The sequence below is a fragment of the Salmo salar genome, chromosome ssa09 (assembly GCF_905237065.1).
Source record: "Salmo salar chromosome ssa09, Ssal_v3.1, whole genome shotgun sequence".
Classification (NCBI taxonomy): Eukaryota; Metazoa; Chordata; class Actinopteri; order Salmoniformes; family Salmonidae; genus Salmo; species Salmo salar.
Window position 1 is genome coordinate 158239840 of NC_059450.1, and position 14051 is coordinate 158253890.

Consider the following 14051-nt stretch of genomic DNA (forward strand, 5'->3'; position numbering starts at 1 on the left):
GGTTAGGATTAGGGTTAGGGTTAGGATTAGGGGTTAGGATTAGGGGTTAGGATTAGGGGTTAGGGTTAGGGATTAGGGTTAGGGTTAGGGGTTGGGGTTAGGGTTAGGGTTAGGTGTTAGGATTAGGGTTAGGTGTTAGGATTAGGGTTAGGGTTAGGGGTTAGGGTTAGGGGTTAGGATTAGGGTTAGGGGTTAGGTTTAGGGTTAGGTGTTAGGATTAGGGTTAGGGTTAGGGTTAGGGATTAGGGTTAGGGGTTAGGATTAGGGTTAAGATTAGGGTTAGGGGTTAGGTTTAGGGTTAGGTGTTAGGATTAGGGTTAGGGGTTAGGATTAGGGTTAGGATTAGGGTTAGGGGTTAGGTTTAGGGTACTCTCCATGTTGTTTCATTCCTTCCATGTGCTCCTCTGTCTGCAGGCTCCACCTATAAATTCCGTGTTCTAGCTATGAACCAGAATGGTGACAGTCCCCACAGCGCCACCTCTAGGCCGTACCAGGTGTCAGCAGCGAGCCCACGCTTCTCGGACCGCCCGGTGGCCGGACCACACATCTCCTCTACAGATGCCGTCAGCGACACTCAGATCATGCTACGCTGGACAGTCAGTACTGCATTCCACCACCCAGAGAGAGTGTGTGTGTGTGTGTGTGTGTGTGTGTGTGTGTGTGTGTGTGTGTGTGTGTGTGTGTGTGTGTGTGTGTGTGTGTGTGTGTGTGTGTGTGTGTGTGTGTGTGTGTGTGTGTGTGTGTGTGTGTGTGTGTGTGTTGCATGGGGCTGAGAGAGGAGATTGAATCAGGCCTGTAATGGTCCTGTTGGGCTGAGAAGATGATTAGAACTCTGTTGTGTTCTGAGAAGGCGAATAGAACTCTGTTGTGTTCTGAGAAGACGATTAGAACTCTGTTGTGTTCTGAGAAGACGAATAGAACTCTGTTGTGTTCTGAGAAGATGATTAGAACTCTGTTGTGTTCTGAGAAGACGATTAGAACTCTGTTGTGTTCTGAGAAGATGATTAGAACTCTGTTGTGTTCTGAGAAGACGAATAGAACTCTGTTGTGTTCTGAGAAGACGATTAGAACTCTGTTGTGTTCTGAGAAGATGATTAGAACTCTGTTGTGTTCTGAGAAGACGAATAGAACTCTGTTGTGTTCTGAGAAGGCGAATAGAACTCTTGTTGTATTCTGAGAAGACGAATAGAACTCTGTTGTGTTCTGAGAAGACGATTAGAACTCTTGTTGTGTTCTGAGAAGACGATTAGAACTCTTGTTGTGTTCTGAGAAGATGAATAGAACTCTGTTGTGTTCTGAGAAGACGGTTAGAACTCTGTTGTGTTCTGAGAAGACGGTTAGAACTCTGTTGTGTTCTGAGAAGACGAATAGAACTCTGTTGTGTTCTGAGAAGACGATTAGAACTCTGTGTTCTGAAAAGACGAATAGAACTCTGTTGTGTTCTGAGAAGACGATTAGAACTCTGTTGTGTTCTGAGAAGACGAATAGAACTCTGTTGTGTTCTGAGAAGACGATTAGAACTCTTGTTGTGTTCTGAGAAGACGAATAGAACTCTGTTATGTTCCGAGAGAAGACGATTAGAACTCTGTTGTGTTCTGAGAAGACGATTAGAACTCTGTTGTGTTCTGAGAGAAGACGATTAGAACTCTGTTGTGTTCTGAGAAGACGATTAGAACTCTTGTTGTGTTCTGAGAAGACGAATAGAACTCTTGTTGTGTTCTGAGAAGACGATTAGAACTCTGTTGTGTTCTGAGAGAAGACGATTAGAACTATTAGAACAGTCATATTGATGAACGGGTCGGTTAGTGTGAGGGTTCACCCCTTCCCTTTTTCTAGAGGAGTTTTTACTCTTCAATGTTTACATTGTCAACCAGGCAGTTGTTATGAATGCTGAGATGCTGTGATCTAACTCTGATTCTGTTCCTCCAGTACACCCCTTCTAGTAACAACAACACACCCATCCAAGGGTTCTATATCTACTACAGACCTACTGACAGTGACAACGACAGTGATTACAAACGGGACGTGGTTGAAGGTGAGTTTACTGTGTGTATGTGTGTGTGTGTGTGTGTGTGTGTGTGTGTGTGTGTGTGTGTGTGTGTGTGTGTGTGTGTGTGTGTGTGTGTGTGTGTGTGTGTGTGTGTGTGTGTGTGTGTGTGTGTGTATGTGTGTGTGTGTGTGCCTGTCTGTGTTTGTGTGTGTGTGTGTGTGTGTGTGTGTGCCTGTCTGTGTTTGTGTGTGTGTGTGAAATGTGTTTTTAATAAATGTCTGAGTGCTAATGGCCCTGAACTGAAATCTGAGTACGGTCCGAGAGAGGGAGGGAGGGAGGAAGGAGAGGTAAAGGGGGGGAGGGGGAGGAAGAGAGGGGAGGAGAGGGTAGGAGGGAGGGAGGGAAGGGGGGAGGGGGGAAGAGAGGGAAGGAGAGGGTGGGAGGGAGGGAGGAAGGAGAGGTAAAGGGGGGAGGGGGGAAGAGAGGGAAGGAGAGGGTGGGAGGGAGGGAGGAAGGAGAGGTAAAGGGGGGAGGGGGAGGAAGAGAGGGGGGAGGAGAGGGGGCGGGACAAGTTGTGTGTGTATATATATATATAGTAGTTTATCTTAGTAACCATGTACTCAGGTATTACACAGTCGAAAACAGCAGGTCTGGGACAGGTAGCACGTCCGGTGAACAGGTCAGGGTTCCATAGCCGCAGGCAGAACAGTTGAAACTGGAGCAGCAGCACGGCCAGGTGGACTGGGGACAGCAAGGAGTCATCAGGCCAGGTAGTCCTGAGGCATGGTCCTATGGCTCAGGTCCTCCGAGAGAAAGAAAGAAAGAGAGAAAGAGAGTGATGGAGAGAGAGAGAATTAGAGAGAGCATACTTAAATTCACACAGGACACCGGATAAGACAGGAGAAATACTCCAGATATAACAGAATGACCCTATTGCAGCATAATTACTGGAGGCTGAGACAGGAGGGGTCAGGAGACACTGTGGCCCCATCCGATGATACCCCCGGACAAGGCCAAACAGGCAGGATATAACCCCACCCACTTTGCCAAAGCACAGCCCCCACACCACTAGAGGGATATCTTCAACCACCAACTTACCATCCTGAGACAAGGCCGAGTATAGCCAACAAAGATCTCTGCCACGGCACAACCGAAGGGGGGGGCGCCAACCCAGACAGGAAGATCACGTCAGTGACTCAACCCACTCAAGTGATGCACCCCTCCCAGGGACGGCATGGAAGAACACCAGTAGGCCAGTGACTCAGCCCCTGTAATAGGGGTAGAGGCAGAGAATCCCAGTGGAAAGAGGGGAACCGGCAAGGCAGAGACAGCAAGGGCGGTTCGTTGCTCCACCCTTTCCGTTCACCTTCACACTCCTGGGCCAGACTATACTTAATCATAGGACCTACTGAAGAGATAAGTCTTCAGTAAAGACTTAAAGGTTGAGACTGAGTCTGCGTCTCTCACATTGGTAGGCAGACCATTCCATAAAAATGGAGCTCTATAGGAGAAAGCCCTACCTCCAGCCGTTTGCTTAGAAATTCTAGGGACAGTAAGGAGGCCTGCGTCTTGTGACTGTAGCGTACGTGTAGGTATGTACGGCAGGACCAAAACAGAAAGATAGGTAGGAGCAAGCCCATGTAATGCTTTGTAGGTTAGCAGTAAACCTTGAAATCAGCCCTTGCCTTAACAGGAAGCCATTGTAGAGAGGCTAGCACTGGAATAATATGATTTTAAAAAAATGGTTCTAGTCAGGATTCTAGCAGCCGTGTTTAGCACTAACTGAAGTTTGGTTAGTGCTTTATCCGGATAGCCGGAAAGTAGAGCATTGCAGTAGTCCAACCTAGAAGTGACAAAAGCATGGATTAATTTTTCTGCATCATTTTTGGACAGAAAGTTTGATTTTTGCAATGTTACGTAGATGGAAAAAGCTGTCCTTGAAACAGTCTTGATATGTTTGTCAAAAGAGAGGTCCTTCAACAGCTTTTAAAAAAAAATGTTGAGAGGAATGAGAGATTCGATATTGGCCGATAGCTTTTTATATTTTCTGGGTCAAGGTTTGGCTTTTTCTAAGAGAGGCTTTATTACTGCCACTTTTAGTGAGTTTGGTACACATCCGGTGGATAGAGAGCCATTTATTATGTTCAACATAGGAGGGCCAAGCACAGGAAGCAGCTCTTTCAGTAGTTTAGTTGGAATAGGGTCCAGTATGCAGCTTGAAGGTTTAGAGGCCATGATTATTTTCATCAATGTGTCAAGAGATATAGTACTAAAACACTTTAGTATCTCCCTTGATCCTAGGTCCTGGCAGAGTTGTGTAGACTCAGGACAATGGAGCTTTGGAGGAATACCCAGATTTAAAGAGGAGTCTGTAATTTGCTTTCTAATGATCATGATCTTTTCCTCAAAGAAGTTCATAAATTTATCACTGCTGAAGTGAAAGCCATCCTCTCTTGGGGAAGGCTGCTTTTTAGTTAGCTTTGCGACAGTATCAAAAACACATTTGGATTGTTCTTATTCTCCTCAATTAAGTTGGAAAAATAGGATGATAGAGCAGCGGTGAGGGCTCTTCGATACTGCACGGTACCGTCTTTCCAAGCTAGTCAGAAGACTTCCATTACACAGGATTAACTTCATATACTGCGCTTATACACACAGCTAGTTTTAGTAATCCTGTAGTCTAACGCTACACATTCTCAGCATTCAGTTGTAGGCCTCAGTTACTAGAAATGAAACGTTGCATTTCCCTGGAACAGACAGTTGTCCCTTCTCTGATTACAGGGCACTAGGGTGTGTGTGTATGGGGATGGGGGATGGGGGCTAATGCTGGAGCAGGGCCAGAACTAACAGTCAGCTGTCATATAAAGAGGTTGTCTGGAGTAAAGCAACTGGTGTGCTTCCTCATGGGAGAAAGCCCTCAACAGAGAGTACACAGTGGCAGAATACCTGACCTACTGGGACTGACACAAAATGAAGTGAAAAGCTTTGACTATGTACAGACTCAGTGAGCGTAGCCTTGCTGTAGAGAAAGGCAGACCTGGCTCTCAAGAGAAGACTGACTATGTTCCCATTGTTGTCTTAGGTCTCCTCTATTTATTGTATTTTACCTACCTATTTTACCTTTATTTAACTAGGCAAGTCAGTTAAGAACAAATTCTTATTTTTCAATGACGGCCTAGGAACAGTGGGCAGAACGACAGAGTTTTACCTTGTCAGCTCGGGGGATTCGATCTTGCAACTATTTATGTAGTGTTGTGTTGTCTCTCTTGTCATAATGTGTGTTTTGTCCTATATATATATATTTTTTTTTGTATTTTGTATTTTTAATCCCCCATCCACCGCAGGAGGCCTTTTGCCTTTCGGTAGGCCGTCATTGTAAATAAGAATTTGTTCTTAACTGGCTTGCCTAGTTAAATAAAGGTTAAAGAAAAATGTAATACAAATAAATGTGCACACTGCCCACAAAATGAGGTGGAAACTGAGCTGCACTTCCTGACAAATGTATGTCTATATTAGAGACACATATTTCCCTCAGACCCACAGAGAATTTGAAAACAAACCCAATTTTGATAAACTCCCATATCTACTGGGTGAAATACCACAGTGTTCCATCACAGCAGTAAGATGTGTGACCTGTTGCCACAAGAAAAGGTCAACCAGTGAAGAACAAACACCATTGTAAATACAACCCATATTTATGTTTATTTATTTAACCTTTTGTACTTTAACTATTTGCACATCGTTACAACACTGTATATAGACATAATATGAAATGTGAAATGTCTTTATTATTTTGGAACTTCTGTGAGTGTAATGATGACTGTTCATTTTTATTATCTATTTCACTTGCTTTGGCAATGTTAACACGTTTCCCATGAAATTGAATTGAGAGAGAGTGAGAGAGAGAAAGAGAGAGAGAGAGAGAGAGAGAGAGAGACAGAGAGAGACAGAGAGAGAGAGAGACAGAGAGAGAGAGAGACAGAGACAGAGACAGAGAGAGAGAGAGAGAGAGAGACAGAGACAGAGAGAGAGAGACGAGAGAGAGAGAGACAGAGACAGAGAGAGAGAGAGAGAGAGAGAGAGAGAGAGACAGAGACGAGAGAGAGAGAGACAGAGAGAGAGAGACAGAGACAGAGACAGAGAGAGAGAGAGAGAGAGAGAGAGAGAGACAGAGACAGAGAGAGAGAGAGAGAGAGAGAGAGAGAGAGAGAGAGAGAGAGAGAGAGAGACAATATTGATTGTGTTCAGTGGAATCAACACAAACATTCAGAGGAAACAAACATCTCTCTCTCTCTCCCTCTCTCTCTCTCTCTCTCTCTCTCTCTCTCTCTCTCTCTCTCTCTCTCTCTCTCTCTCTCTCTCTCTCTCTCTCTCTCTCTCTCTCTCTCTCTCTCTCTCTCTCTCTCTCTGTCTCTGTCTCTCTCTCTCTCTCTCTCTCTGTCTCTGTCTCTCTCTCTCTCTCTCTCTCTCTCTCTCTCTCTCTCTCTGTCTCTGTCTCTCTCTCTCTCTCTCTCTCTCTCTCTCTGTCTCTCTCTCTCTCTGTCTCTCTCTCTCTCTCTCTCTGTCTCTCTCTGTCTCTCTCTCTCTGTCTCTCTCTCTCTCTCTCTGTCTCTCTCTCTCTCTGTCTCTCTCTCTCTCTCTCTCTCTCTCTCTCTCTCTCTCTCTCTCTCTCTCTGTCTCTCTCTCTCTCTCTCTGTCTCTCTCTCTCTCTCTCTGTCTCTCTCTCTCTCTCTCTCTCTCTCTCTCTCTGTCTCTGTCTCTGTCTCTCTCTCTCTCTCTCTCTCTCTCTCTCTCTCTCTCTCTCTCTCTCTCTCTCTCTCTCTCTCTCTCTCTCTCTCTCTCTCTCTCTCTCTCTCTCTCTCTCTCTCTCTGTCTCTGTCTCTGTCTCTCTCTCTCTGTCTCTCTCTCTCTCTCTCTCTCTCTCTCTCTCTCTCTCTCTCTCTCTCTCTGTCTCTCTCTCTCTCTGTCTCTCTCTCTCTCTCTCTCTCTCTCTCTCTCTCTGTCTCTCTCTCTCTCTCTCTCTCTCTCTCTGTCTCTCTCTCTCTCTGTCTCTCTCTCTCTCTGTCTGTCTCTCTCTCTCTCTCTCTCTCTCTCTCTCTCTGTCTCTTTCTCCCCCAGGTCTGAAACAGTGGCACCTGATAGGTCAGCTGCAGCCAGAGACATCCTATGACATTAAGATGCAGTGTTTCAACGACGGGGGAGAGAGTGAATACAGCAACGTTATGATCTGTGAGACCAAAGGTAGAACTGGACTATACACACACACACACACACACACACACACACACACACACACACACACACACACACACACACACACACACACACACACACACACACACACACACACCAGAGCTGGGAGAGGTGATGTAGTTTATTGTCAGTCAGGACTATGGTCCAGGGTCATAACTATAATGTTGTCTGTCATAGTGGTTACTACAGGTACTACACATATACTATATAACACAATGTAACGATATGAGTGTTTTATAGGACACAATGTAACATTATATAGTTTAATATACTGTTTACTAGTACTAGTTGAGAGAAGATCATTGAGTGAGGGATCAGTAACCTAAATGCCTCGTTCCCCTCCTCCAACCCACACAGCGCGGCAGCCCCCAGGGGTCCCCAGCCAGCACCCCATCACCCCACCGGGTCCCTACCCCCCAGACACTCCCACCCCGCCCGGGGGCCTGCTGTACCTGATCGTAGGCTGTGTTCTAGGGGTCATGGTCCTCATCCTACTCGTCTTCATCACCATGTGTCTGTGGAGGAACCGGCAGCAGAATAACATGCACAGTGAGAAGCCTAACCCCTGTACCCTAGACCCTAACCCCTGTACCCTAACCCCTATACCCTAACACCTAGACCCTAACCCCTGTACCCTAACCCCTAGACCCTAACCCCTGTACCCTAACACCTAGACCCTAACCCCTGTACCCTAGACCCTAACCCCTGTACCCTAACCCCTGTACCCTAACACCTAGACCCTAACCCCTGTACCCTAGACCCTAACCCCTGTACCCTAACACCTAGACCCTAACCCCTGCACCCTAACACCTAGACCCTAACCCCTGTACCCTAGACCCTAACCCCTAGACCCTAACCCCGTACCCTAGACCCTAACACCTAGACCCTAACCCCTGTACCCTAGACCCTGTACCCTAGACCCTAACCCCTGTACCCTAACCCCTGTACCCTAACACCTAGACCCTAACCCCTGTACCCTAGACCCTAACCCCTGTACCCTAACACCTAGACCCTAACCCCTGTACCCTAGACCCTAACCCCTGTACCCTAACACCTAGACCCTAACCCCTGTACCCTAGACCCTAACCCCTAGACCCTAACCCCTGTACCCTAACCCCTAGACCCTAACCCCTGTACCCTAACACCTAGACCCTAACCCCTGTACCCTAGACCCTAACCCCTAGACCCTAACCCCTGCACCCTAACCCCTGTACCCTAGACCCTAACCCCTGTACCCTAACCCCTGTACCCTAGACCCTAACCCTAGACCCTAACCCCTGTACCCTAACACCTAGACCCTAACTCCTGTACCCTAGACCCTAACCCCTAGACCCTAACCCCTGTACCCTAACCCCTGTACCCTAACCCCTGTACCCTAACACCTAGACCCTAACCCCTGTACCCTAACACCTAGACCCTAACCCCTGTACCCTAGACCCTAACCCCTGTACCCTAACCCCTGTACCCTAGACCCTAACCCCTAGACCCTAACCCCTGTACCCTAACACCTAGACCCTAACTCCTGTACCCTAGACCCTAACCCCTAGACCCTAACCCCTGTACCCTAACCCCTGTACCCTAACCCCTGTACCCTAACACCTAGACCCTAACCCCTGTACCCTAACACCTAGACCCTAACCCCTGTACCCTAGACCCTAACCCCTGTACCCTAACACCTAGACCCTAACCCCTGTACCCTAGACCCTAACCCCTAGACCCTAACCCCTGTACCCTAGACCCTAACCCCTAGACCCTAACCCCTGTACCCTAGACCCTAACCCCTGTACCCTAGACCCTAACCCCTGTACCCTAGACCCTAACCCCTAGACCCTAACACCTAGACCCTAACCCCTGTACCCTAGACCCTAACCCCTAGACCCTAACCCCTGTACCCTAGACCCTAACCCCTAGACCCTAACCCCTAGATCCTAACCCCTAGACCCTAACCCCTAGACCCTAACCCCTGTACCCTAACCCCTGTACCCTAACCCCTGTACCCTAGACCCTAACCCCTAGACCCTAACCCCTAGACCCTAACCCCTAGACCCTAACCCCTGTACCCTAACCCCTGTACCCTAGACCCTAACCCCTAGACCCTAACCCCTGTACCCTAGACCCTAACCCCTAGACCCTAACCCCTAGACCCTAACCCCTAGACCCTAACCCCTGTACCCTAGACCCTAACCCCTAGACCCTAACCCCTGTACCCTAGACCCTAACCCCTAGACCCTAACCCCTAGACCCTAACCCCTAGACCCTAACCCCTGTACCCTAACCCCTGTACCCTAGACCCTAACCCCTAGACCCTAACCCCTGTACCCTAGACCCTAACCCCTGTACCCTAACCCCTGTACTCTAGACCCTAACCCCTAGACCCTAACCCCTGTACCCTAGACCCTAACCCCTAGACCCTAACCCCTAGACCCTAACCCCTGTACCCTAACCCCTAGACCCTAACCCCTAGACCCTAACCCCTGTACCCTAGACCCTAACCCTAGACCCTAACCCCTAGACCCTAACCCCTGTAACCTAACCCCTGTACCCTAGACCCTAACCCCTGTACCCTAACCCCTAGACCCTAACCCCTAGACCCTAACCCCTAGACCCTAACCACTAGACCCTAACCCCTAGACCCTAACCCCTGTACCCTAGACCCTAACCCCTAGACCCTAACCCCTAGACCCTAACCCCTGTACCCTAACCCCTGTACCCTAGACCCTAACCCCTAGACCCTAACCCCTGTACGCTAACCCCTGTACCCTAGACCCTAACCCCTGTACCCTAGACCCTAACCCCTGTACCCTAGACCCTAACCCCTGTACCCTAACCCCTGTACCCTAGACCCTAACCCCTGTACCCTAGACCCTAACCCCTAGACCCTAACCCCTGTACCCTAACCCCTGTACCCTAGACCCTAACCCCTGTACCCTAGACCCTAACCCCTAGACCCTAACCCCTAGACCCTAACCCCTGTACCCTAGACCCTACCCCTGTACCCTAGACCCTAACCCCTAGACCCTAACCCCTAGACCCTAACCCCTAGACCCTAACCCCTAGACCCTAACCCCTGTACCCTAACCCCTGTACCCTAGACCCTAACCCCTAGACCCTAACCCCTAGACCCTAACCCCTGTACCCTAGACCCTACCCCTGTACCCTAGACCCTAACCCCTAGACCCTAACCCCTGTACCCTAACCCCTAGACCCTAACCCCTGTACCCTAGACCCTAACCCCTAGACCCTAACCCCTAGACCCTAACCCCTAGACCCTAACCCCTGTACCCTAACCCCTGTACCCTAGACCCTAACCCCTGTACCCTAGACCCTAACCCCTAGACCCTAACCCCTGTACCCTAACCCCTGTACCCTAGACCCTAACCCCTGTACCCTAGACCAAAACCCCTGTACCCTAGACCCTAACCCCTAGACCCTAACCCCTAGACCCTAACCCCTAGACCCTAACCCCTAGACCCTAACCCCTGTACCCTAACCCCTAGACCCTAACCCCTAGACCCTAACCCCTAGACCCTAACCCCTAGACCGTAACCCCTAGACCCTAACCCCTAGACCCTAACCCCTAGACCCTAACCCCTGTACCCTAACCCCTAGACCCTAACCCCTAGACCCTAACCCCTAGACCCTAACCCCTAGACCGTAACCCCTAGACCCTAACCCCTAGACCCTAACCCCTAGACCCTAACCCCTAAACCCTAACCACTAGACCCTAACCCCTAGACCCTAACCCCTAGACCCTAACCACTAGACCCTAACCCCTAGACCCTAACTCCTAGACCCTAACCCCTAGACCCTAACCACTAGACCCTAACCCCTAGACCCTAACCACTAGACCCTAACCCCTAGACCCTAACCCCTAGACCCTAACCCCTAGACCCTAACCCCTTACTAATTTATGTTCTTGGAATGTTTCTGGTTTGCTGGGAGACAGACAGACAGACAGACAGACAGACAGACAGACAGACAGACAGACAGACAGACAGACAGACAGACAGACAGACAGACAGACAGACAGACAGAATAGACAGACAGACAGACAGACAGAGTAACTGACCACAGTGACCTGATGGGCGTATTAACACTGACAACCCAAGAGACTGGCAGGACAACAACCATATGTCCAGGGGTGAAATTGAGGTTGAATTTAAAGTCATTGATATATTCACTGCTATTTCCTCTCCTGCATATGGCCGTGATATTATTACCACCTGCTGGCCAATATGGTGGCAGCTTCTGGCAGCTAGTAGGAGCTGTTGCCTCGAGGCTTTATTACTTTCTCTAACCGTCTTTTCCCTTTTCTTTCACTCTTTGTCTGTGTCTGCTCTCTCCCTCCCTCCCTCCCTCCCTCCCTCCCTCCCTCTCTCCCTCCTCCCTCCCTCTCTCTCTCTCTCCCTCCCTCTCTCTCTCTCTCTCTCTCTCTCTCTCCCTCCCTCCCTCCCTCCCTCCCTCCCTCCCTCCCTCCCTCCCTCTCTCTCTCTCGCTCTCTCTCTCTCTCTCTCTCTCTCTATCTCCCTCCCTCCCTCCCTCCCTCCCTCTCCCTCCCTCCCTCCCTCCCTCCCTCCCTCCTCCCTCCCTCCCTCCCTCCCTCCCTCCCTCCCTCTCTCTCCCTCCCTCTCCCTCTCTCTCCCTCCCTCCCTCCCTCCCTCCCTCCCTCCCTCCCTCCCTCCTCTCTCCCTCCCTCCCTCTCTCTCGCTCTCTCTCTCTCTCCCTCCCTCCCTCCCTCCCTCTCTCTCTCTCTCTCTCCCTCTCTCTCTCTCCCTCTCTCTCCCTCTCTCTCTCCCTCTCTCTCCCTCCCTCTCTCTCCCTCTCTCTCTCTCTCTCTCATTCTCCCTCCCTCCCTATCCCTCCCTCTCTCCCTCTCCCTCCCTCCCCTCCCTCCCTCCCTCCCTCCCTCCCTCCCTCCCTCCCTCCCTCCCTCCCTCCCTCCCTCCCTCCCTCCCTCCCTCCCTCCCTCTCTCTCTCTCTCTCTCTCTCTCTCTCCCTCTCCCTCCCGCCCTCTCCCTCTCCCTCCCTCCCTCCCTCCCTCCCTCCCTCCCTCCCTCCCTCCCTCCCTCCCCTCCAGAGTACGACCCCCCAGGCTACCTCTACCAGCCTGCGGAGATGAACGGCCATGTTCTAGAGTACACCACGCTGCCTGGTAGCAGCCGGATTAACGGTGGGGGCTACGGGCACAGCGGTCTACCCCAGGGCTGCCACCACCTGCACCACAAGCTGCCTAACGGTCTGGCGCTGCATAATGGTTCTGCTGGGCTGGGATACCCAGCACACAGCCACGACGCCTCCTTACCACACAGCACCATGGAGTATGAGCACTCTGTCCCTCTCCACCACCACAATGTGAGTTATGCAGACACACAGACACACACACACACAGGTAGCACTCTCTCTCACGTATACACAGTCACAGACAGACAGACAGACAGACAGACAGACAGACAGACAGACAGACAGACAGACAGACAGACAGACAGACAGACAGACAGACAGACAGACAGACAGACAGACAGACAGGTCCATATTGAGAACGGTTAGAACAACATGTCTCTCTTGTCTCTGTGTGTTCCAGGGTGAAGGTGTGTACACAGCCTTGCCCCAGACTGACCCGTCTGACTGTATGAGTTGCCAGAACTTCTGCAACAACAACAGGTAACGAGAGAACCGACCAGAGATTCTTAGGTTATTATTTGTTTAGCTGGTGCTTCAGTCTGTTACATATTCACACTCTACGTACAGTACATTTCCCTCTCCTCTCCTCTCCTCTCCTCTCCTCTCTTCTCTTCTCTTCTCTTCTCTTCTCTTCTCTTCTCTTCTCTTCTCTTCTCTTCTCTTCTCTTCTCTTCTCTTCTCTTCTCTTTCTCTCCTCTCTCTCCTCTCCTCTCCTCTCCTCTCCTCTCTCTCCTCCTCTCTTCTCTTCTCCTCTCTTCTCCTCTCTTCTCCTCTCCTCTCCTCTCTTCTCCTCTCTTCTCCTCTCCTCTCCTCTTCCTCCCATTCCCTCCCTCTTTCTCCTCTCTTCCCCTCCCCTCTCCCATTCCCCTACCTCCCCCACACATGGTCAAAAGTTTGGAAATACCTACTCATTCAAGGGTTTTCTTTATTTCAACTAATTTTCACTATTTTCACCAGCAAAGCACCCCCACACCTCCTCCTCCATGCTTCATAGTTGGAACCACACATGCAGAGATCATCCGTTTACCTACTCTGCGTCTCACAAAGACACGGCAGTGAGAACCAAAAATCAAACATTTAGACTCATCAGACCAAAGGACAGATTTCCACCGGTCTAATGTCCATCGCTCGTGTTTCTTGGCCCAAACAAGTCTCTTCTTCTTATTGGTGTCCTTTAGTAGTGGTTTCTTTGCATCAATTCGACCATGAAGGCCTGATTCACGCAGTTTCCTCTGAACAGTTGATGTTGAGATGTGTCTGAGGTGCAGTTAACTCTAATGAACTTATCCTCGGCAGCAGAGGTAACTCTGGGTCTTCCTTTCCTGTGGTGGTCCTCATGAGAGCTAGTTTCATTATAGTGTTTGATGGTGTTTCAACGGCACTTGAATAAACTTTTAAAGTTCTTGACATTTTCCGGATTGACTGACCTTCATGTCTTAAAGTAAAGATGGACTGTCGTTTCTCTTTGCTTATTTGAGCTGGTCTTTTACCAAATAGGGCTATCTTCTGTATACCAACCCCTACCTTGCCACAACACAACTGATTGGCTCAAACGCATTAAGAAGGAAAGAAATTACACAAATTAACTTTTAACACCTGTTAATTGAAATGCATTCCAGGTGACTAC

The 14051-nt window shown here is 49.6% G+C and overlaps 1 protein-coding gene across 2 annotated transcripts in view; it reads left to right on the forward strand.

Moving 5' to 3' along the window:
• cdon (cell adhesion associated, oncogene regulated) overlaps positions 1–14051 on the forward strand; it is a 139566-nt gene that overhangs the window by 111809 nt on the left and 13706 nt on the right. For both annotated transcript variants that reach the window (XM_045724932.1, XM_045724931.1), the window contains exons 12-17: positions 415–596; positions 1930–2035; positions 7109–7231; positions 7601–7792; positions 12321–12595; positions 12825–12904. In XM_045724932.1, coding sequence (XP_045580888.1) covers positions 415–596; positions 1930–2035; positions 7109–7231; positions 7601–7792; positions 12321–12595; positions 12825–12904 — 958 coding nt within the window. The remainder of the gene's footprint in view (positions 1–414; positions 597–1929; positions 2036–7108; positions 7232–7600; positions 7793–12320; positions 12596–12824; positions 12905–14051) is intronic.